The sequence below is a fragment of the Leucoraja erinacea genome, chromosome 15 (genome assembly GCF_028641065.1).
Source record: "Leucoraja erinacea ecotype New England chromosome 15, Leri_hhj_1, whole genome shotgun sequence".
NCBI classification, from domain to species: Eukaryota; Metazoa; Chordata; class Chondrichthyes; order Rajiformes; family Rajidae; genus Leucoraja; species Leucoraja erinaceus.
This window is the reverse complement of record NC_073391.1, coordinates 38,840,188-38,866,021: the sequence shown is the minus strand read 5'-3', so window position 1 is coordinate 38,866,021 and position 25,834 is coordinate 38,840,188. Positions and strand designations below refer to the sequence as shown.

Sequence of the window (25,834 nt, the reverse complement as noted above, 5' to 3'; positions counted from 1 at the left end):
TGGCACACGTTCGTCACAGGTTTGGAAGGAACAATTTACACGTTGACCGATGAGGAAGCTACTTTGCCTCGTTTGCATTTGGTACCCAGGTCGATGATGACAAACAGAAACTAGATCTCGAAACCCAAGTTAAAATCCCACCGTGGAAGTTGTGGAATTTAAATTCAATTAATAATAGGAATAAATCAAAATCCATAAGCAATAATTATAACCAAATACCAGGATTGTAGTTAAACCCCATCCTTTAGTTTCTCCCTTCCCTGCCATGCTGAACATACTCTCTCTTCACTCTTCCCTTTCATTTACTTAATACATAATCCCAACACTTTTGAGCCTCCCACTCATTTGAAGTTCTTGTAACTGCTGTATTTATTCTTTTTGCAAAGGCTTTCATCTCAGTCTTTCAAGTGGAGCATGTCCCAATGATATATTTCTTTCCTGTCTCAGTAGTGCTGCCAATATCCCATGAAATAGAACACCTCTTTCCCACATTGTACCTTAAACCATGTTCCCTTGTTCAGCCACTCGATGAGCTTGTATTGGTTCAGCTAAAAATAATGGAGAGGTTATAGCCCTTCAAATCCTATTCTTTCATTTGGTTTCTAGTAAACTCTAAGCAAGTCCTCCAACTGTCTTTTCTACTTTGATGGCCCTGACCTACCATCGACCTCATTGGAGACACTCGGACTATTTTAATCAGACTTTAGTTTAGTTTAGAGATTCACCGTGGAAACAGGCCCTTCGGCCTACCGAGTCCGCACCGACCAGCGACCCCCCGCACAGATCAGCGATCCCCGCACACTTTACACTACCCTACACACACTAGGGACAATTTACAATTTTACTAAGCCAATTAGCCTACAAACCTGTATGACTTTGGAGTGTTGGAGGAAACCGAAGATCTCAGAGAAAACTCACTCAGGTCACAGGGAGAACGTACAAACTCTGTACAGGCAAGACAAGCACCCGTAGTTTGGATCGAGTTTGCACGGTGGCGCAGCGGTAAAGTTGCTGCCTTACAGCGCCAGAGACCCGGGTTCGTTCCAGACTATGGGTGCTGTCTGTATGAAGTTTGTATGTTCTCCCCGTGACCTGCGTTTGTGTTCTCCGAGATCTTCTGTTTCCTCCCACACTCCAAAGAGTACAGGTTTGTAGGTTAATTGGCTTGGTATGAATGTAAATTGCCCCTAATGTGTGCTGGGATCGCTGGGCAGCATGGACTCAGTGGGCCGAAGGGCCTGTCTCCACGCTGTATCTCTGAACTGCACGAAAATACATATAATCAAAAAGGAGGTAAGTGAGTTTCTTGATGTCAAAAGTACACAAACCGGTGAGGGTATTCTTTGGACACACAAGAAACTGCAGATACGGGAGTCTTGAGCAAATAAACAAAATGCTGGAGGAACTCAGTGTGTGCGGCAGCATTTTGTGGAGGATATGGACAGTTGACTCACACTGATACACAACAACCCCAACAATACTGAAGGCAATAAGAACAACTTCTTTCCCTTCTGTATTGGTTCCAGTCTAACAAATTCATGACCTACTCTCGGCTTGTCAGCAGATAATTTTTGATTTGAATACTGATTTTTGACTTACAGCCATGCTACAGGCATTCACAGAGACGGAATGAGCTGCAGTCGCTGGTATCTTGGGGCGGCTCTGAGGCGCAGAGATCCAGGTTTGATCATGACTATGGGTGCTGTCTGTACAGAGTTTGAACGTTGTCCCTGTGACCACGTGGGTTTTCTCCGGGTGCTCCGGTTTCCTCCCACACTCCAAAGACGTGCAGGGTTGTGGGTTAATTGGCCGGAAAAATTGTAAATTGTTTGTACAGAGTTTGTATGTTCTCCCCGTGACCGCGTGGGTTTTCTCCGGGTGCTCCAGTTTCCTCCCACACTCCAAAGACGTGCAGGTTTGTAGGTTAATTGGCTTTGGAAAAAAATGCTAAATTGTCCCTAGTGTGTAGGATGGGGTTAGTGTGGAATTGATGGGCCAAAGTGCCTGTTTCTACGCTGCACCTTTAAACTAAACTCAAAGTGATGGAGTAACTGAGTGGATCAGGCAGCATTTGTGGAGGGAATGGATAGTCTATCCATGTCCTTCCGAGATGCTGCCTGATGAGCTGAGCTACTCCAGGGCTATGTGTTTTATACAGGCACTCTCTTAGCTTCCTGCTCATTGTGATTGATAAACTGTGAAGGACGGCCAGTTTCTGGTGAATTGTGTTACAGCTCTTGGTTGTAAATCCCACTTTTTTATTTACTCATATGTTTCTTATTAGATGATTGCACCCTTACCACATTCGCACATTTCTATTCTGTTTAGGCTGCAGTCACGTCAGAAGCACATGGTGAGTCTATTCCCAGATAGTCTCATCATCAAATCCCTCATCCACGGCAGCCTTTGTGCTTGAGGGACTTGACAATGGGCATTGGCCAGAAACATAGCTGAACTGGTCATGTAAATGTTGTGGCTGTAAGTCCATTACAGAGGTTCAAATGTCTGCAGCAACTAACTGCTGCCATCTCCAAAGCGCATAAGTTCATAAGCCCTAGGAGCAGAATGAGTCCATTCGGCCCATCAAGTCCACTCCGCCATTCAATCATGGCTGATCTATCTTTCCCTCTCAACCCTATTCTCCTGCCATCGCCCAATAACCCCTGACCCCCATACTAATCAATAATCTGTCATTCTCCCTCCCCCTTGTAAATATCCATTGACTTGGCCTCCATAGCCGTCTGTGGCAATGAATTCCGTCAGCATTATGATGGAACACTTTTCACTCACTGGGATAACTGCAGCATCATCACCATCCACACCAAAGATGCCCACTTCATCATCAACCCATTAACAGAGAGGTGTTCATCCTTTCAAGCACTCTTGCCACACAGTGTACACTTTTTCACAAGATACACTGAAGCACTTCTTCAAAAGGCTCCTTCAATAGTAACTAAACACCTAAATCCCCAAAAGATAAAGGGTGTGGGCATTTGAGAGTTCCCACCTGCAGTTTCCCTGCATATAGCATGTTGTCTTGGCAAGTGTCCTTTCCCCCCCCTTGCTGGGTTAAAATCTTGAAAAGTCCTTTCAGGCTGCACAGTAGGAGTCCTTCCATTACCATAGTGCAGTAGTTCAAGGGAAAGACCTACCATTATCTTCTCAGGGGGATTTAGTGATGTTCATAGTCTTGTCAAAGATACCCCTATCCAGTGGATTAATGCTATTTTTTTTTAGATCAGCCAGAGTCAAAGTTCGAAACTGAGGTCAAGTCCAGTTCAGATTCTTCAGGATAAGCAAATGCAGGACATTTTGAGTCAAGTTGTGTGGTCTCGCACTATTCACACCAATTACTGTAATAAATTCTCAAAGGGGAAAGAAAACCCTCCAAAAAGTGTGTGGTTTCAGATTAGTTTGTGTCCGAAGAATTACTTTTGCATTGGTGTTTGTTAATTTTCCAAAAAATACTGCCGTAGAAATTTACTGATTTAATCGGGTACCAAGTTTCTCCAAGAAGATATGCAGGAAGCAACTGCAGATGCTGGATTAGACACAAAAAAAAAGCTGTAGTAACTCAGCGGGACAGGCAGCATCTCTGGAGAGAAGGAATGGGTGACGATTCGGGTCTGAAGAAAGGTCTCGACCCGAAACATCACCCATTCCTTTCTCTCCAGAGACGCTGCCTGTCCCGCCCACTGACTTACTCCAGCTTTTTGTGTCTTTCCCATGGTCGCTTCTGTTTGCAATTTCTTTCACGAAAAAAACTGTGCAGCGGATATTTGACCACCGTGATTCTGGTTTAGTATAAAGATTAGTGAAGACTGGAGTTGCAGTTACTGAAGAAGGGTTGTAGCTGAGCAAGCAGTCTGGACAAACTCAGACTCGAGTAGGATCGCAGCCCCCCACACACGCACATTCGGGTTTAGGGTTTAGTTTCAGGCACAGCAAGTGGATCCCGGGCAGCCAGCAAGGAAGTGACGACGCCTTGGTGCATTAGTCACACTCTTGGTAATACACATACGCAGTCAACCCATCAGAGCAACAGAGAAAAAATATATACCTTCTTCACCATCTGATAAATACTCGGCTTCAATGAAATTTTCAGGAACACTGGCCTTATGAGCTGTGTGGTTTGAACAAAGATCACGATATTACCAAAATCATTTCTCAAACATGGCTAGAGAGTCTAAAGCAATCGCAGAGTGCAATGTGCTCAAAGAAGTCAACAAAGTTATGCTTCGGACTTAACAATAAGCAAATGTTTGCCAAAATGTAGTTGTTCCAAAGCAGGAGGTCTCATTTTTTTCCCCTCCAGGCAACTGGTTTACTATCCAACCCCAAAATAATAATGTTCCCCTCTCTGTGGATCCAATATTTAATAGTAATCCATTTTTTTGAACATCTCGTGACCGAGCGGAGAGACACGACCTCTAATTATGGAAAATCTATGCTCTAGTGGTTTACTGGAAGCTAAAGCTTTTGAGCAAAGGTATTGACTATCAAGGACTCAAACAAAAACTCAAGATAGACACAAAATGTTGGAGTAATTCAGCGGGACAGGCAGCATCTCTGGAGAGAAGGAATGGGTGACGTTTCGGGTCGGGACCCTTCTTCAGACTGAAAAGGTACATTTCATATCTTTCCCTCTCCCCTGGAGGCTGTGGTTCTGGTGCTGAGCCTGGAACTCGGGTCCGAAGAAGGGTCTCGACCCGAAACGTCACCCATTCCTTCTCTCCAGAGATGCTGCCTGTCCTGCTGAGTTACTCCAGCATTTTGTATCTATCTTTGGTTTAAACCAGCATCTGCAGTTCCTTCCTGCACATCAAACAAAAACTCAATGGGAATTGGAGAGGGTAAAGCTGATTTTGTAGGAAGGAACTGTAGATGCTGGTTTACACTGAAGATAGACAGAAAATGCTGGAGTAACTCAGCAGGACAGGCAAGGTCTCTGGAGAGAAGGAATTTCCCTCGTTTCCACAATATTTGTCCTCTTTCCCCTATCTTGACTTTCTCAGCACATGTCAATCTGCTGTATCGAAGATGGACACAAAATGCTGTAACTCAGCGGGACAGGCAGCTGAGCCTCCAGAGATGCTGCCTGCCCCGCTGAGTTACTCCAGCATTTTGTGTCCATCTTCAATACAGCAGATTAACTTGTGCTGAGGAAGTCAAGATAGAGGTAAGAGGACGAATATTTTGGAAACGAGGGAAGATTGGGACACAAAAGTTGGTTGATAGGGTACAGTTAGTGAGAGAAAGAGAAAAAGGAAGAATCCACGAACCAAATAAGGGGAACAAGGACTGAAATAAGACGCAAAGTAAACGAGCATCTGCAGGCCCAGTGGTTCCACAAATATTAAAATAGACTGTGCGATTGGCTTACCTTCATCATCTGATACATCCAGGACCTCGTTCATGGTTTCAGGAACATTTAGTTTATGCTTCTCCGTCACAAACTGGGGGAACATAGAGTGTTTGTTTACAAAAAAAAAGAGAGTTAGGAATTGCCTATTATTTAGCATTCAACCGCACCATTTAAATCCACACGCTATACGATGACAACGCAGAAAGTAAAAAGCAGGCAGGGACGAAGCTGTATTTACCGTTGTGGTCGTCAAGGTTTCCTCAGTGACCATCTTCAATGTGTCAACCACCGAGATGTAACCCAGCCGCCTAGCAATGGCCAACGCTGTATTCCCGTTCTAAAATAGAACAAGATTGTTACCACAAAAGAAAGAAATAGTAATTTGCTTGCGTGGTTAGAATAAAGCATAAAATCATTCACACATAGATTTGGAGACTAGAATTCTGTTCCATACCAACGTCTCCTGGGATGTCAGGACTTTCATGGGGATCTTATAGAAACGTACAAAATTCTTAAGGGGTTGGACAGGCTAGATGCAGGAAGATTTTCCCGATGTTGGGGATGCAGGAAGATTGTTCCCGATGTTGGGGAAGTCCAGGACAAGGGGGTCACAGCTTAAGGATAGAGGGGAAATCCTTTAGGACCGAGATGAGAAAAACATTTTTCACACAGAGAGTGGCGAATTTCTGGAACTCTCTGCCACAGAAGGTAGTTGAGCCCAGTTCATTGGCTATATTTAAGAGGGAGTTAGATGTGGCCCTAGTGGCTAAAGTGATCAGGGGGTATGGAGAGAAGGCAGGTATGGGATACTGAGTTGGACGATCAGCTATGATCATATTGAATGGCGGTGCAGACTCGAAGGGTCGAATGGCCTACTCCTGCACCTATTTTCTATGTTTCTATGTTTCTATGTCTCTTTCAAACTCCACTGATAAATTCACCGATTTTTGTCAAATTGTAGAATTATCCCTTGTGTGTAGGACAGTGCCAGTGATACAGGGTGATCGCTGGTCAGCATGGACTAGGTGGGCCAAAGGGTCTTTTTCCACGCTGTATCTCTAAAGTAAAGTCTAAAGATAAATTAAGATGGAGCTATGTTTCACCAGGTTTCAATGGTGAAAATGGCACTTTTGAACTTTGCTTCCATCCACTGAGCCGACACATGAGGAATACATCACTGAGTGTGAGACTGTTGATGAGAATTTGGATTGAATAGATAGATAGAATAGATAGAATATGTTTATTGTCATTGCACAAAACTGAGCAACGAAATTCCATTTGCTTCTCCTCCGTTGAAAGAAATACAACACGACACCAATGCACATATGTACAGTTAATAGTAGAATATAAATACATTTTTAAAAGAGATTAAAAGAATTTAGCGGTATTCCTCGAAGTTACTTCTTGCTTCTTACAACAGTGTTCACTATTGGAGTTAAGCTCTTTTATCGCACAATGGTAGAAACTATTTTACAACATTGTCTTTCAATTGATCTTTGATATGATTATTCTGCACCCTTCCATTATATTGTATAAATGGGATAATTCCTACTCCAGTATCTGGCAAGTTATGACTTTCACACAATCCCCCAAAAATGAAAGAAGGACCCCCAACCCAAAATGTCGCCTGCCCATGTTCTCCAGTGATGATTCCTGACCCGTTGAGTTACTCCAGCATTTTGTGTCCTTTGATCACAAAATGACAGACAAGCTATATCACATTTGACCAGTTTCCATTGCGAGATGCCGAGGCACTGATTATCCCAGAATATCTAATGCACAGCTGCAATACTTTATTGATTTAAGGACTGATCCCTCCGGTGAATGAATCAATATGACATTATTACCCAGCAATAGAGTGGCTGGGATACAATGACACAGTGACTACTGGACTAGCTCTCCAGAAATGCAGACCAACAACTCAAACTCACCACAGGAGCTGAGGAATTTAAATCAATTTAATAAAAATCTGCAACTAGAATAAAAAGCTGGTATGTGATGATCATCGTGGAACTATCTGCTTGTTCTAAAATGCATCTGTGTTATCAGAACCCTTTGACAAAGGAGATGGCCATCCTTCGCTGGGGTTTATATGATAATCATGATCCTCAAGTTTCCCTCATCCCCGACTCTCAGTCTGAAGAAGGGTCTCAACCCGAAACGTCACCTATTCCTTCCCTCCAGAGATGCTGCCTGACCTGCTGAGTTACTCCAGTGTCTTCGTTGTAAACCAGCATCTACAGTTGCTTCCTACTTGATATTCAATGAAAGTTGTTCGATGATGCACCTTCTGATTTTAGTTTCGGATTTATCCACAAATCGGTCAATTCGAGGGAAACCAAATTCCCTGCAAGTGAACGTCTGCGGCCGGCTTACCACTGTGACTTCATCCGGAGAGGCACCGTTCTGGAGGAGGATGTTGATGATGTGTGTGTGGCCTTGCTGTGCTGCCTGGTGGAGAGGGGTGTAGCCGTTCTGGAGGGAGGCAAGAGGAAAGGGCATGTTAATGTGACACGAGCAAGAGAAGGTTTCGTCGGTTTTAAAACTATGTCGCACGTCAATACTCAGTTGAAGTCAACCAACCTTTGTCTTGGCATTCACTTTAGAGTCATGTTGCAAAAGAAAGTTGACCATCTTCACATTCCCATAATGGCACGCGACGTGGAGTGGAATGTAACCCATCTGCAAAAGAAAAGCAACTCTGGGAAATTCAGTCTCAGGAAATACTATAGATAGTGATAAGCCCGATGATCTATTCTACATTTACCTTGATCTCCATCCCCTTTGTCATGTTTTCACACCTTACACTTCCTTATCTATGTATCTCCCTCTCCCCTGACATCAGTCTGAAGAAGGATCTCGAAATGAAACACCACCCATTCCTTCTATCCAGAGATGCTGCCTGCCCCACTGAGTTACTCCAGCATTTTGTGTTCATCTTTGGACAGTGACATAATTGTTTCAAATAGATGAATATTTGAACTTTCCAGCTTCCTCCACTGTCAGAGTAAAACCAAACGTAAACTGGAAGAACACCATCCCATATTTTGCTCGGGCAGCTTACAACCCAGCGGTCTGGATATTGATTATTCCAACTTGCATCCCCTCTCTATCCATCGCTCCAACACCCGAGTCATCACACTAGTTTTACTGCCGTCCTGTTCAGTTCCTCTGTTTATCCGTTGTCGCCTATCCCCCAACCAACAATGGTCTTTTGTGTACTCCACATGTCCTTAATTATCAGTGCTTTTTGCATATCTTCCATTTATTTCTCCTAAGTACCATCGATATTTCTTGTTCCCCTTTCCCCCGACTCTCAGTCTGAAGAAGGGTTGTGACCCAAAATGTCACCTAGTCTTTTCTTCCAGAGATGCTGCCTGATCAGCTGAGTTACTCCAGCTTTTGTGTCTGACTTGGTCTCACATTTATGTTATCTGTCTATATTACATTATGTTATATATCTCCCATTTGTTATGGGCATTGTACACCTGGAACCAATAGTTATCAAAGCTAACAAATCTATGTGAATATGGTAGAATATTGGCTCTCCACACCTGAGTCCTTAACTTTGAATCACTAGTAAAGTTTCGCCCAGGGCTGTTACCAGATCAAAACCAATACCAGCTTGTCAATGCTGGCTAGAATATCAATGAAGTTATCAAGATACTTCAATCTAATTATTTTGTTTAATTGTACATTCCTCCAAGAATCTTCGCTGCAATTTAAGGTTTTCTCAATGGCACTCTTGTGCAGTTGGCACAAGTGGATGAATTTCTGGCTTGTTATCCAGTCACGGGATTTCATGCCCAGTTTCATCCCAGCACAGTTTGTTCCCAGGCAACTGAACCATCCTACCAACAACTAGAGAGCAGTTCTGAACTACTTTCCCCATCATTGGTGACCCTCGGACTGTCTTTGATTGGTCTTTACTGGCTTTACCTTGCACTAAAGGTTATTCCACTGAAAATGGATCGATTGTAATCATGCATTGTCTCTGGCTGACTGGTTAGCGTGCAATAAAAGTTTTTTCAATGTTCCTCTGCACACGTGACAATAAACTAAACTCATCATGCTGTCTTTGGGACTTTGGTTGGTCCATATTTCTCTGTGTTTTATATTAAAATAATGATTACATTTCAGAAGTACTGGTCTTACTTTAAAACTCTTTGGAACATACATCTCTAATTCTTTAGATGCCTTCACCTTCTCCTGCAATTAAACCTTTTATCTCCTGCACCATTAGACCAGGAATGACATAGTAATGGGGTGGCGCAGCAGTAGAGTTGCTGCCTTACGGTGCTTGCAGCGCCAGGAGCCAGGGTTCGATCCCGACTACGGGAGTTGTCTATATGGAGTTTGTACGTTCTCCCCGTGACCGCATGGGTTTTCTCCCAGATCTTCGGTTTCCTCCCACACTCCAAAGACGTACAGGTAAGTAGGTTAATTGGCCTGGTGTATGTGTAAATTGTCCCTAGTGTGTGTGTAGGATAGCGTAAATGTGCAAGGATCGCTGGTCGGCGCGGACTCAGTGGGCCGAAGGGCCTGTTTCCGCGCTGTATCTCGAAACTAAAAAACAAAACTAAACCAGGTTCTGAAGCATCTTCACATGAAACTTCAGCTCCAAACTCAGTGGAAAAATAAACAGGTATTTCCAGGCTTTTACCTTAGTTTGTGGATCAATGGCAGCTCCTTGATTAACCAGCACTTCAGCAACATTCACCCGATCCTCTTGAGCAGCCAAATGAAGAGGCGTGAGACCACTCTGCAAATCCAAGTTAGGTATTGTCATTGGAGCAGCCATCAGTCCTTTCAGCAAGATCACTAGTTACTAGTCCCGAACCAGGGGTCACAGTTTAAGAATAAGGGCTAGGCCATTTAGGACTGAGATGAGGAAAAACTTTTTCACCCAGAGAGTTGTGAATCTGTGGAATACTCTACCACAGAAGGCAGTGGGGTCCAATTCGCTGGATGTTTTCAAGAGAGAGTTAGATTTAGCTCTTAGGGATAATGGAATCAAGGGATATGGGGGAAAAGCAGGATCGGGGTACTGATTTTGGATGATCAGCCACGATCATATTGAATGGCGGTGCTGGCTCAAAGTGCCGAATGGCCCACTCCTGCACCTATTTTCTATGTTTCTATGTTTTTACTTGCGATTTGTGACAACAGCGCAGGTTGTGTATGGTCAACCATAAACAATGCACAGTGGCAGAGACCCGGGTTCGATCCTGACTACAGGTGCTGTCTCTATGGAGTTAATACGTTCTCTCAGTGACCGCGTGGGGTTTCTCCCATTTCCTCATGCACTCCAAAGACATACAGGTTTGTAGGTTAATTGGCTTCTGTAAATTGTTTCTTGTGTGCAGGATAGTGCTAGTGCACAGGGAGATCACTGGTCAGCGCGGACTCGGTGGGCTAAAGGGCCTGTTTCACTGAAGTCTAACCCAAAATAAAGTCTAAATGCATGTGCAATGCTGACACACTTAGTTTTCCACTCTAACTCTCACTCTGTGGCAATTCATATTTAGTGTTGAGCCAGGATATCTTTTTCCAACAGCAACAAAATCAAAAGCTGGGAGAAGGATATGTATCGCTGGTTTGTCTAAATCCGATTGAGCAGGATAGACAATTATCAATTGGTAAGAAAACTGGGTAGGTGGAAAAAGAGCTACGGATTTAACTTTGCTATGGGTTGCAACATTATTATATCTTGTGAAGGCCTATTGCCATCAGGAGGAATGGTTTCAGGTTTAAAAAAAAGAAAAATGACATCAAACCTGTCCAATACACTACATTTCCCCTCAGAATTGCCATTAGATTGGTTACATAGTTGGAAGTATGGAATGATGGTTGATAAAAGGGCGAGTCGATGCATTAGACTGTTCCCATTTGTTACTTTTCATTGCCCTTTATACATTCAATGGATGAGGACTAACTACCGAGTAGAACTGGAGAGTGAACTGCAAATAAAAATTCAATCTCATTCCGAGTAATTACATTTGGGGTGGCACGGTAGCGTAGCGGTAGAGTTCCTACCTTGCAGCGCCAGAGACCTGGGTTCGTTCCTAACTACGGGTGCTATCTGCACGGAGTTTGTCCGTTCTCGGCACGGACTCGGTGAGCCAAACGCCCTGTGTCTACACTGTATCTGTACACTGTAAGCTGGGCCATCGGGGAGAAAAGTTTGCAGACCACTGACCTTGTTTCCCAGGTTTACATCCGCATTTCGAGTCAAGAGCAAGGAGACCATGTCAACATGCCCCTCCTGTGCAGCAAGGTGCACTGGTGTGATGCCTTGCTTGGTCACTGTGTTGGTGTCAGCGCCATACTCCAGGAGCGTGGTCGCTATGTCCATCTGATTCTTCTTGGCAGCTATGTGCAGGGGGGTGTAGCCATTCTACAAAAGAGTAAGAGAGAGAGAAAAAAAAAAAGAAAGCATGCTAACTGAGCATAAAAAGCAAACCATATTCCAAAATGTAACCTTCCCTGAGGTCAAATTGGTCTTCAGTTTCCAAAATACACACAAACATCATCGGTTGAAAGGCGTCGCACGCTGCCAATTTATCTTTGAATAAACCAGCAAAACTGCGTATTTAATTCATCTTTTTCCACCTGTTTATTTCATTCATCTTTTTGCATCAGGAAGGCTGGATGTATCTGAGTATTCAGTCTGAAGAAGGGTCTCGACCCGAAACGTCACCCATTCTTTCTCTCCAGAGATGCTGCCTGGCCCGCTGAGTTACTCCGGCATTTTGTGTCTATGTTCGGTGGAAACCAGCATCCTACACAGCATGGTCAAGGATGCCTGCCACCCTGGACATTCCCTTTTCTTTCTTCCACCTTCTCGAAGAAGATACAGGAGCTTGACAGCTCGGACATCCAGACTTAAAAACAGCCTCTTCTCCCCTGCTATCAGACTCCTGAACCAACCACCTTTTACACCCCATTCCTAGAGGTGCTGCCTTGCACCCTTAACTCAACCTCCTTTGATTATTCTGTTATTGTACTTTGATATTCTTTTGCACTATTCAGACTCTGTATTACAATCTTGCACCTTGTTCCTGTTTTGCACTTGTGGTTCTATTTACAAGTGTATTTATCATCACTACATGTATACTGTTTACTCTGTGAATAAGGCATTTCATTCCACCCTAGTGCATAAAGCAATAAACTAATCTAATCTAAGAATGGCCCTGGAAAATCGAACCAAATGATGATGCAATGGAAATTCATTTATGCCATTGCAAGCAGCCGAATTACTTCACCGATGAACTCAAGGGATCTATGGTACGTCTTGATTAGGACCCTGTTGGATAACATGGAGCTCACCATTGGGACATTGAAAGAAAATAGTGAAGTATCCTCGTTCGAACGAATGCTGATGAATTAACGGATAATGAGGTGGAAAGGCCAAGTAACTCAGCACAATATTTTCAATCACCGTGGTACTCAAATCAACAAAGCAAGTAAATATGCTGAAATATATTGCAAAATCAATAGGTTTTGCCCTTGAGTGGGTTAGCATATGATGAGCATTTGACAGCACTGGGCCCGGACTCGCTGGAGTTTTGAAGGTTGAGGGGGGGACCTCATTGAAACTTACAGAATAATGAAAGGCATAGATAGAACGGATGTTTACACTGGTGGGAGAGTCTAGGACCAGATGTCATAGCCTCAGAATTAAAGGGCGCTCTTTTGAAAAGGAGGTGAGGATAGTTAATCTGTGGAACTCGTTGCCACAGAGGACTGTGGAGGCCAAGTCAGTGGATATTTTTAAGGCAGAGATAGACAAGTTCTTGATTAGAACGGGTGTGTTAAGGATTATGGGAAGGCAGGAAATTGGGATTAGGAGGCAGATCAGCCATGATTGAATGGCGGAGTAGACTTGATGGGCCAAATGGCCTAATTCTACTCCTATAACTTGTGAACTTGTGAAATCTCAATGCTTGGCCAAATTACATTCACGCCTAAATCCACGTTCTGTTTTGGTCACAGGACATGTAACAGTAGAATCATAGAAAACTTATAAATTGAGCCAAGGTGTTCAGGTATGATGAAGCTGCAAAAGGAATGAACATTTTCCCACCATATAAATACATGATAGAGTGCACCAGAAACAAGTTCACAACAGAACCAAGATGGACAGAATTTAAACTGGGGAATGGTGAACGTAGAACGGACTACAGGGGTACCTTCTCTTTGTTACTACCATTCTATACATTGACATTTGTGGAAATCATTGAAGGCATATTTGGGCGCTGTAATGTAGTCTACAAAGTGATTTGATTAAAAAAATGTTGCAAACTGTCTTTGATCTCAACTGTGCTTCCCCCCCATTTCTAACGTTTCGTGGTCAGTCTTTTAATTCAATATTCAACGGTTCATGTAAAAGTAATGAATCGCCTTGATCACAGGACTCTTCAACCACCAGATTTGTTTTTAAAGGTATAATGAACAGATACACTTGTACTAATGGTAACTGTGCCTTCTTCACATCATCAATGTCTTTCTCTCATCCTTCCTTGGTTTCCTCCCTCTCTATAATTGCTTCGTTATGGTGTTATAATGTTATTACAGTCAAAGGTTCATTACTAAACACTGCCTATGTGCATTGCTGTTGGTCAGGTGGATTGTGGGTCACAATCGTAGAGTTGTTGGCTTGAACCTGAACTCAGATGTGTTATATTGTTAATTTTAAAAAATCAAACTCAATCTCCGTCGTGTGTGTGTGTGTGTGTGTGTGTGGCCATTTTGTCTGGTTTTACTTAATTCAGATAACACGAATGGGCAAGTGTGTGAATAATACGCAGAAAAAGTTACATTTTCAACTTTAGACTCAAGATAGAATGATCAGAAAACTAATTAACGGCAAGGGAAAGGAAATGAAGAATTAGAACAGCCATGATCTATGTTGGCGCAGGAACAGGTTCAAGGAGCTGAAAGTTTTGTTCTATTCCTGTGGTAGAGAGGCAACATCATTCCATAGAAATTGGTACCGTGACTGGACAGAAGCTCACAGGCCAAGAATAAAAGGCACACAATAAGGTATCACGTTTAAATTTAACTGGTTTATTTGCATCCATCCAAGTCGCATCCAAAATGTCTTTGTAACATTTAACACCTGAACCAAACGATGTTGCTTCCTATGTCCTGGCCTATTCTACACGATTTCAAGAGGAATACACATTGCCACACTTCAACCCAATTGATAAAATCTTTTGACCACTAAAATCGCTTACTCATCACCCAAATCCACATGCAGCATCCATTACAACATTTAGATAAACACGGCAACAGATATTGATGGCCAGATGCTGGAACTAATGAAGATGATAGAACCAGAGGAATGCAATATTTTAACGTGAAATCAGGTTAGCTGGCACCTTGTAATCTAGCTGGTGACCTTGATATCCCATCATCTATGGAGCAAGGGAAATAGGCGAAGAAGGGTCTGAAGAAGGGTCTCGACCCGAAACGTCGCCTATTTCCTTCTCTCCACAGATGCTGCCTCACCTGCTGAGTTTCTTCGATTGTCCAGCATCTGCAGTTCCTTCTTAAACTTGATATCCCACCACATCAGATGAAACCAACCAACGATGAGACACGAGATAAATCTCACTTTGGATTCAACTGAGACGCGTTGAAGTGAAAGATATGTGATGGGACGGAAACATCGATTTCTCCCACACACATCTACAATCTCACTGTCTTCCATAGATACAATGTTCTCAGGAAATGTTTGGATAAACAAAAACATGTATTCATTTCATATAATCCCCATGTATTTAAAAAATAATCATATTTCAAATACGGTTTACCAAAACATTAATACTAATTTCCAAAGACATTACATTGAATAACTTCAGCACATTCCCAACAAGTGGCCACAAGGATCTCAAGATGTTGGTTTACAGAAAAACATAAAGAGCTAGTGTAGCTCAACAGGTCACACAGCATCTCTGGAGATTGTGGATAGGCGACGTTTCGGGTCGGGATCCTTCTTCAGATTATTGAAGGGGCCCGACCCAAAATATCTCTCTATATCACCGTCTGCATCCCTCGTTTCCCTTTCCCCTGACTCTCCGTCTGAAGAAGGGTCTCGACCCGAAACATCACTGATTCCCTTTCGCCAGAGATGCTGCCTGTCCCGCTGAGTTACTCCAGCTTTTTGTGTCTACCTTCGGTTCAAAACCAGCATCTGCAGTTCCTTCCCACACACGTCGCCTATCCATGTTCTCCAGAGATGCTGCTTGACCTGCTGGGCAACTCCGGCACTTAGAGTCTCAACAAGTGGCCTGTTGTCCAGGTATATACAAGCAAACCAAAAGCCGTTCTGTATGCCAACCCCACAGTGATCATTCTCCACATGAGTTGCTAGTGCCTGTTTCCTGGCCATCTGCACACTGTACCTTTGCTGCTGCATGTGGAGAGGCACCTTGGTCCAGTAACAGCAGGGCCACCTTCTGGTTGTCGTAGTGCGCTGCCACGTGTAATGGAGTTAGGCCGCTCTGAAAGAAAACGGAGGAAAGGTGGGAACGTTTAAGACAGACCAACCAAATCGGTTTCTGCACATTTTATATTTGCACCAACATTAAGCCACCCAGTCCAAATGGTCTCTCTCTCTTAACCCCCTCACCTTCTTCACCTGCATCACTAGTCTTTTGATCGCCCATCTTAATGCTTCCTCGGGAAGCTAAGCATCATTTGGTTAACGGCACATTTACAGCACCATATAAATCCAAGTACAAGTCCACCACTGATTTCCCTGTACCCTTGGTTCCAGAGCCTTTCTGGACTATTTGTTATGCCAGACCAACAGAGGTCACCGCCTCCGTGAAGAGTCAAATGGCACCAGAAGGGTCCGCCGAGGCCGCTCAGGGGCCGAGATACCGGCCCGCAAAGTTGGCCGCGGGAATTCGCTACGCGAATGGATCTACCGACTCCAGCCGGGTTCTAGAGCCCCGGCCGCAGGGGGAAACTTCGACCCGATGATCAGTCGCGGAGGTCCTGATGAGGGAGAGGTTGGCGCCTCACCAGGCGCCACATTTTCATGGGGACCTCCAGAGGGATTTCAAGTGCGCTCTCGTAAATTTTGTCTGGATTAAAGGAGGTGCTGGAAATTTGGCAGTGGACCTGTCGTTGAAACCAAATCAATCTCTGCTTCTACACCCTTGGGTTGATGCCAATGGAATTTACCGACTCCATTGTGTGCCTGCTGCATTAAGGGCTTGTCCCACTTTCACAACCTAATTCGCGACCTTTTTTACTCGTGGACATTTTTCATCATGCTAGAAAAAACACCCCGACCTACTTGATGCCACGAGTACCTACGACTAGCATCACGGCCTGCTACGACCTACCTATGACCTCCTAAGACCTTGTGACAACCATGCTGCGAGTATGAGTCAAGGGCAAACTCGGCAGAGGTCGTGAGTTAGGTCGTGAAAGTGGAACAGGCCCTTTAACCTGAATACATTCATTTCATGTCTCGGTGGCGCTACTTTTGTTAAGGCCAAAGAATCAGAGATGCATAGGAGGCCAGAAAAATGCCTGATAGATTGTAAGGGTGAGTAAGGGCACGGTGCCTCAAAGATTGTAAGGATGAGTTAGGGCACGATCATCGAGAAATTCAATCACAAGAAGAATTTTAAAAATCCAAGCTGTTGCTGGATCAGAAGACCACGTTGTACTGTCATCGCTATTGATTGTGTCTGGACGCCAAATCTTAGATGACAGAGCTTTGACAGGGCAAGTCCATGTTGGAGACATCAGGCAGCGTTAAACAGTTGTTTGCACTGTTAGCAAGTATAAGACACAATCAGAAGGTACTGATGTCGTATATTTAACAGGACATGCCGCTGCAACGTATAGTTCTATCTATGTCACTCTGCTGCTGAAGTGAGTCTGTTTGTGCCGTAAAATGAGGTGCCGATTGAATGCTGCCACAAAGAAGGAAGTTGGCGAAACAAAAAATTCCAAGCATACACATGTGTTTCTTGTTCAGTTCATTTACATAGATCGGCTGGGAAGAACTATTTCTCTTTAGCTGAAACTGCACCATTTAATTTCAAAGAACATTTACAAATCAGATGTAATTAGTACTGAAAGGATACTTCACTTGCAGGGGGTGAGGGAGCAGGGCCCCCCCACTGCAGGCAGTGGCGGACTGGGTAACAATATTGGTTGCCAGGAGACAAAGGGGCCCACTTCATCAGGGGCCCACTTGCCATCGGGCAAGCTGACACCCTGGCCAGTCCACCACTGACTGCAGGGCTTGTTGGCTTTTGCTCATTTGAGAGTAATAATCGTAATATTTCCAGTATAACCTTGACTCACAGTGCTCTCGCAGAGAGGTGGTACAAACACATTGAGCCGAATGGACTCATTCCGTGTAGGAAGGAACTGCAGAGGCTGGCTTACACCGAAGATTGACAACAATTGCTGGAGTATCTCAGCGGGATGGACAGCATCTCTGAAGAGAAGGAATGGGTGACGTTTTCGGTTCGAGACCCTTCTTCAGACTTTCATACTGTGCTGGGAGTATTTTATGATTTATATGTCTGATGCTGTGAATCAAAACTGTGGCCTTCCCTGGACATAAAATGCTAGAGTAACTCAAACCCAACTCAAAGAGAAGGAATGGGTTGACGTTTCGGGTCTGAAGAACGGTCTTGACCTGAATCGTCACCCATTCCTTCTCTTCTGGCCATCCCGCTGAGTTACTCCAGCTTTTTGTGTCTCTCTTATGTGCACGTACGGTTCTGTGTTTATGATCTATGTCCTTATGTTGTCAAAGATTCTGTGCTCAGGAGTGTGCTGCGGTGGAATTTGAATGGACAACTTCAGAGCAGGCCATTTAGGACCGAGATGAGGAAAAACGTTTTCACCCAGAGAGTTGCGAATCTGTGGAATTCTCTGCCACAGAAGGCAGTGGAGGCCAATTCACTGAATGTTTTTAAGAGAGAGTTAGATATAGCTCTTAAGGCTAACGGAAACAAGGGATATGGGGGGAAAAGCAGGAACGGGGTACTGATTTTGGATGATCAGCCATGATAATAGTGAATGACTCGAAGGACTATTTCTTATTTTTATGTTTCTCGTTCTACTATAGTTGAAAAACAAAAACACACGGTTACCTTTCCGGAAGCATTTGGAGATGCAGACTTATGAAGTAAGAGGTTGGCTACCTCAATTTTCCCGTACTTTGCAGCCACATGGAGCGGAGTAAACCCTTTCTGTAACGAGATGACAGAATGGCATTAAATCTGCACCACCACTTCAGACCGTACAACTTTGGTATCATCACGTTCAGATACATGTACAGTGAACATCCAGAGGATTTAAAACAGACAACATCTTGAATTAAACTGTAAATTGTGGACCAGTAAAAAATGATTCACTCCCTCAAGCGTGCTCTGTGTTCAGTTAGTTCATAACTGAAACTTATCTCATTTGCTTATCCCCTTATGCATGTCCTTTGCTAACTTACAGTCATAGAGTGATACAGTGTGGAAACAGGCTTTTTGGCCCAACTTGCCTACACCGGCCAACATGTCCCAGCTACATTAGTCCCACCCGCCAGCGCTTGGGCCATATCCCTCAAAACCTGTCCTATCCATCCTATTCTTTCTTGAAAATGTCATTTGTTCTCCAATATTCAATGCATTTTGGAGGAAAGACAGTTGCAGATTTCCACGTGTTGCATGGTTACTGCTCCTAGTTACTGTTACTAGTTGCTGCAAAAAAGTGGTGAACACTGCCCAGTCCATCACGGATTCCGACCTTCCCACCATCGAAGGGATTTACCGGAGTCGACTGCCTCACAAAGGCAGCCAGCATCAGCAGAGACCCACACCACCCTGGCCACACACTCATTTCACTCTTGCCATCGGGAAGAAGATATAGGAGCCTGAAAACTGTAACGTCCAGGAGCAGCTTCTTGCCTACAGCCATCAGGCTGTTAAACACTGCAACCTCCAAATAAACTCTGAACTACATAGACTAGGGGGCATATTGGTTTTGTCCTTGTGGAATATTATTGTTTGTTTCTTCTTTTTAATGTGTGTGTGTATTACACACACGCACACACACGCACGCCGCACGCACGCACACGCACATACACACACACACACACACACACACATGTATATATATATATATACATACATACATACACTGAACTTTTTTTCTCCCCATCCCATTCCCACACTGACCTTTCTGTCACGGGCCTCCTCCATTGTCAGAGTGAAGCCCAGTACAAATTGGAAGAACAACGCCTCTTATTTTGCTTGGGCAGTTTACACCCCAGCAGTGTGAATATTGACTTCTCTAACTTCAACTAACCCTTGCCTTCCCTCTCTTTCCATCCTCCCCCCTTCCCATTTCTCTGACTATTCTGACTGTCCTCATTTACATTTTATCTCTGTTTGCTTTGTTGTTACCTTTTCCCAGCTAACAATGATCTATTCTACATTTTCCATGTACTTCATCCCCTTTGTCTCAGTTTCACATCTAACACTTCCTTATCTCTGTATCCACCTCTCCCCTGACTCAGTCTGAAGAGTGGGTCTCGACCCGAAACGTCACCCATTCCTTCGCTCCAGAGATGCTGCTTGTCCCGCTGAGTTACTCCAGCATTTTGTGTCTTTCTTGGGCTTATTGGCATCTGTAAATTGCTCCTAGTGTGTAACAAGTGGACACAAAAGTGGGATAACAGAGAACTAATGTGAATGTTGACATGGACTGAGTGGGCTGAAGGGCCTGTTTCCATGCTGTATCTTTCATTCATTCATTCATTCATTCATTCATTTCTTTCATTCATACATTCATTCATTCAATCATTAATTCATTCATTCATTCAATTGTCCCGTAAATAGGAATATTACCCATCAAGTATTCGATTGTGATACAGTTGAAAATGCAATGCTGAAAGCAAACGCAATGTTAGCATTTATTTTGAGAGGGCTTGTGAACAAAAACAGGGATGTAAAGCTGAGGCTCCATAAGGCGCTGGTCAGGCCGCATTTGGAATATTGCGAGCAACTCTGGGCACCATATCTGAGGAAGGATGTGCTGGCCCTAGAGAGGGTCCAGAGAAGGTTGACAAGAATGATCCCAGGAATGAGTAGGTTAACATATGATGAGCGTTTGACGGCACTGGGCCTCTACTCGCTAGAGTTTAGAAGAGTAAGGGGATACCTCATTGAAACGTACAAAATAGTGAAAGGCTTGGATAGAGTGGCGGTGGAGAGGATGTTACCACTAGTTGGAGAGTCTAGGACTAGAGGTCATCGCCTCAGAATTAAAGGATGTTCTTTCAGGAAGGAGATGAGAAATCTCTTTAGTCAGAGGGTGGTGAATCTGTGGAATTCCTGTCCACAGAAGCCTGCGGAGGCAAAGTCAGTGGATATATTTAAGGCAGAGGTAGATAGATTCTTGATTAGTGTGGGTGTTATTGGGAGATGGCAGGAGAATGGGGTTAGGTAGATCAGTCATGATTGAATGGTGGAGTGGACGTGATGAGCCGAATGGCCTAATTCTGCCCCTATCACATATCATCTCATGATCTTATACCTTAGTGTTGACAGCGAGGGAGGCTCCCTGTTCCAATAGTACAGACGCTACGTCTTCATGACCTTCCCGAGCAGAGATGTGCAGCGGCGTGTAGCCAGAGGTGGTAGCTGCATCTGGAGACGCTCCGTGTTGCAGCAACTGCTGTACGATGTCAGCCTTGCCCAGGCGAGACGCAATGTGCAATGGAGTTTGGTCATCCTGTAGATGACAGAGGAACGTTAGAAGCCCACGTGAAATACTGTCGGAGGGAACTGCAGGTGCTGGTTGACACGGTAAATAGACACAAAAATGCTGGAGCAACTCGGTGGGTCAAGCCCAAAACGTCACCCAATCCTTTAGGATTGACATGAGGAAAAAACTTTTTCGCCCAAGGAGTTGTGAATCTGTGGAATTCTCTGCCACAGAAGGCAGTGGAGGCCAATTCACTTGATGTTTTCAAGAGAGAGTTAGATTTACCTCTCAGGGTTAATGGAATCAAGGGACATGGGTAAAAAGCAAGGGGATTCTGATTTTGGATGGCCAGCCATGATCATATTGAATGGCGGTGCTGGCTCGAAGGGCCGAATGGCCTACTCCTGCACTCATTTTCTCTGTTTCTCTCCAGAGATGCTGCCTGGCCCACTGAGTTATTCCAGCATTTTGTGTCGATCTCCTTGAAATACTATCCGGCTACAGGGAAAAAGCAGCATTGCCAGGCGAAAATTCCGCTAATTGGAGAACTAATACGAGCTGTAATTTGTGCTGACGTATATAATGTATAACTAATAATACAGTACACACTATATAATATAAAATATAAGGTGCAAAATATAACATATAATGATGATATGTAAAATTGTCTTTTGCATTACATACAGCAATAATGGAACAAAAATGCAATCTGTGGTCAGCAGACAACAATAACAATCAATATTTATTAAAACATGTTCCTGGATTTGAACCATATTTGACAAAGAATGTTAGGGAAGGAAGGTGGTGTGGGGTGATGGGGGGTGGGGGGGGGGGGGGAGGTTGTGTGGTTGATGGAAGGATGGTGGGCAGAGGAACATCTTACTAACTTTGCACCCATACACAGCGCCACAACACTTTCCAAACACTGTGTAGGAAGCAACTGCAGATGCTGGTTTAAAGGAAGATAGACACAAAATGCTGGAGTAACTCAGCCGGTCAGGCAGCATCTTTGGAGAGAAGGGAATGTGTGACTTTTTCAGGTCGATCCGAAACGTCACACACTCCTTTTCTCGAGAGATGCTGCCTGTCCCCGCTGAGTCACTCCAGCATTTTGTGTCTACTTTCTAAACACTGGGCCACAAAGTCGGCTCTGGGAATGAATCTGGTGGCTCTAGCGGGGGCCAAAGTTCCAGAGCCCGGGAACCAGGAGTCAAATTCGACCCGCCGATTTCACTCGGAAATGATATATTTAATGGGGCATTATGACCTGAAGTAATATTATATGCACGGTGCTTTAAAAACGGTGCCAAACTCTTCTGGTAACAAAAGAGGTGCTGGAATCCTGAACAAAAAACACACTGCTGGAGGAACTCGGTGGGCCTGACCAAACTAGTTCCTCCAGTTAGACTCAACAGGCCTGAGTAACTCAATGGGTCAGGCAGCATCACTGGAGAAAAGGAATAGGTGACGCTTTGAGATGAGACCCTTCTTATGGCCAAAACGTCACCTATTCCTGTTCTCCAGAGATGCTGCCTGACCCGCTGAGATACTCCAGCATTTTGTGTCTATCCTGGATGTAAACCGGCATCTGCAGTTCCTATGCACTTCCTCCAGATATTTGTTTCTCAGTAGTCTATTGGCCCTGTGATCACCTCCATTAACACATGATTTCTCCATGGACTGACGTTTATTTCCAAGCCTAGTTGAGTGAGTGACTCAATGTTATTTTCATGTTACCTTGGCTTTGGCTTCCACCAGAGCTCCGTTCTGGACCAGGAGACGGACTACATCTGCTTGGCCCGCCCGGGCAGCCATGTGCAGTGCTGTTTCTCCTCTCTGAAACACGGTACGTACAGGACACAGATCAAAATACATTTAACGCCACTTACAATATCAACCACATGCATACCAGTCTTCCCTCCCACATTCAGTAGTTTCTAGTTTAGTTTAGTTTAGAGATACAGCACGGAAACAGGCCCTTCGGCCCACCGAGTCCGAGCTGGCCAGTGAACCCTGCACAATAACACTGCCCCATGCGCACTAGGGGGCAATTGTACACTTAGACCAAGTCAATTAACGTACAAACCTGTACGTCGTTGGATCGTGGGAGGAAACCGAAGACCTCGGTGAAACCCTAGGCAAGTCACGGGGAGAAGGTACAAACTCCGTACAGACAGCACCCTTAGGCAGGATCGAACCTGGATCTCTAGCGCTGTAAGGAAGCAACTCTACCACTGCGCCACCGTGCCGCCACTGTGCTAATTTCTGTTGCCCACATCCTGACAGTGCAGGAAAGTTACACTCAGCTACCGATCCACTCTGGCACAGCAGAAGCACAATGCACAGCTGGTAGATGCACAGCTGGGTTCAATCCTGACCTCGGGTGCTGGCCGTGTGGAGTTTGGAAGTAGACGCAAATTGCTGGAGTAACTCAGCGGGTGAGGCAGCATCTCTGGAGAAAAGGAATGGGCAACGTTTCGGGTCGAGACCCTTCTTCAGACTTGTTTGGAAGTTCTGCCTGTGACTGTGTAGGTTTCAGCAGGTTTCCCCCTTTGTCCGAAAGCTGTGTGGTTTGGCAGGATAACAGGCCAATTGTAAATTGCCCCTGGTGCTTGTTTGTGAGTAGCAGAGTCTGGAGGGGGTTCACAAGAAAACGGGGAGAAGATAATAAGGCATTAGCTTGGTTTAGAGATATAGTGTGGCTGACAGGCCTTACCCCCTCACCGAGACTAGCAATCACCCATTAACTAGTTCGATCTGACACGCTAGGGACAATCTACAGAAGCCAATTAACCTACAAACTTGCATCTCTTTGGATTGTGGGAGGAAATACGGAGAAAACCCACATGATCACATGTAGAACGTACAAACCTCATGCAAACAACCCGTAGTCAGGATGGAACCCGGGTCTCTGGTGCTGTAGGGCAGCAACTGTACCGCTACGCCACCTTGCCGCCCCTTCGGTTAATGTAATGGGCAACCATCCAGGGTTAAAGTAGGGTTAGAGTGGTTCATGGAGAGTGATGTCGGAAGGCCAAAGGGCCAATTTCCATGTTGTATCTCTTCATGACTCGAAGCCCCAGCTCTCTCCAAATAGGAGCACTAAGAAGGGGTTGCATTTTATTATTGCCGCTGCTGAAGCAACGTCTCATGGTCATTTGCAAGTCCATCAATGGCTTGGTTTGAAATTTCTCATCTGGATCTTCCAATTGCTGACGGCAACACCCCTATCTTTCAGGGAGTAGAAACTATAGACGCCCACTCGCCCAGGTCTATATGCAAGTCCGATCCTCACTGCTGTGCTAAGCTGGTGAAGTTGGCCTGTTTTGGCTCTCTGCTGGGGCCAAAGCCCCGAAACAGAACTGCGATGAGCAACTTTGTCCAATGGATTCATTGCCAAGTTCTCAGGTCAATAAATCCCAGACATCCAGATCCCAAGAATGAATGAAACAAACGCAGTTCACCGTCCCCCAGCAGTTGCACTGATTCCATTAACAGATGTTCCAGGTCAGAGTGCAGTCGCAAATTCCTGTGGCTCACTTTTAACCCTGTTGTTTTCAAGCCCGAACTACAAACTTTCTATTTAAAGTCTGCTATGATCGCCAGCCTTTGTGTGAGCCAAGAGCAGTTTGCAAGCACATCCAATATGGGGGAGCACAGTGTGATTCCAGTTAGTGCACAGATTCTTGATCTGAGAGGAAGTAATAGACTTCAAATAGCCTACTGGTCAGAAAGTCATTCATAATAGCAGCTGACATCAATGTTGTCAGGATAGTGGTATTATAAACTAAATCTGACAACAATATTACTGATAATGGAATTAGTTTTGTCATTGATGCACAGAATGCTCTGTACCAAGTTTTTTAATTTCGACTTTTAAGCTATAGACTTTAGAGATACAGTGCAGAAACAGGCCCTTCGGCCCACCATGTCAGTGCCTACCAGCGATCACCCCGTACACTAGTATTATCCTACACACAAGGGACAATTTACAATTCACCTACACGTCTTTGGAGTGTGGGAGGAAACTAGAGCACCCGGAGAAATCCCACGTGGTCACGGGGAGAACGTACAAACTCCACACAGACAGTATCTGCAGTCAGGATCGAATCCGGGTCTCTGGTGCTATAAGGCAGCAACTCTATCGCTGCGCCACCGTGCCACACTTTCTGGTAGCAAAGGGTGAAATAGGGACCGATGATCACAACTTTTCTTCAATGTGAATCAATCTCAGGGCATTGTTTTATCAACATTACGAATTTAAAGGTATATGTTACTCTGCTTCAGCCTCTGAGTCATCAGGACATCTCAACATGATGTGACTTCACGTTTTTGTAACTGTGTTCCAGGCCACTGAGGTACCAGCATTTCACTTTCCACTGAAGCAGTCTGTGTCATGAATGGCTGCCGGAGCAGGGTAGGAAGATAGAAAATAGGTGCAGGAGTAGGCCATTCGGCCCTTCGAGCCAGCACTGCCATTCAATATGACCATGGATGATCATCCATAATCAGTACCCCATTCTTGCTTTCTCCCCATATATCTTGATTCCATTAGCCCTAAGAGCTATCTCTAACTCTCTCTTGAAAACATCCGTTGAATTGGCTTCCACTGCCTTCTGTGGCAGAGAATTCCACAGATTCACAATTTTCCGGGTGAAAAGGTTTTTCCTCATCTCAGACCTAAAATGGCTTACCCCTTATTCTTAAACTGTGACCTTATCCTTG

The 25,834-nt window shown here is 44.5% G+C and overlaps 1 protein-coding gene across 14 annotated transcripts in view; it reads right to left on the bottom strand.

The window, feature by feature from the left end:
• Positions 1-25,834, bottom strand: part of ank3b (ankyrin 3b) — a 287,522-nt gene that overhangs the window by 111,608 nt on the left and 150,080 nt on the right. For 12 of the 14 annotated variants that reach the window (XM_055647217.1, XM_055647218.1, XM_055647209.1 and 9 more), the window contains exons 13-23: positions 22,847-22,945; positions 20,939-21,136; positions 18,502-18,600; positions 15,775-15,873; positions 11,565-11,762; positions 10,029-10,127; positions 7,949-8,047; positions 7,742-7,840; positions 5,604-5,702; positions 5,384-5,456; positions 4,061-4,123 (exon numbers count right to left, since the gene is read on the bottom strand). In XM_055647217.1, coding sequence (XP_055503192.1) covers positions 4,061-4,123; positions 5,384-5,456; positions 5,604-5,702; positions 7,742-7,840; positions 7,949-8,047; positions 10,029-10,127; positions 11,565-11,762; positions 15,775-15,873; positions 18,502-18,600; positions 20,939-21,136; positions 22,847-22,945 — 1,225 coding nt within the window. The remainder of the gene's footprint in view (positions 1-4,060; positions 4,124-5,383; positions 5,457-5,603; positions 5,703-7,741; positions 7,841-7,948; positions 8,048-10,028; positions 10,128-11,564; positions 11,763-15,774; positions 15,874-18,501; positions 18,601-20,938; positions 21,137-22,846; positions 22,946-25,834) is intronic. The other 2 variants (XM_055647214.1, XM_055647225.1) reach the window with 1 other exon arrangement.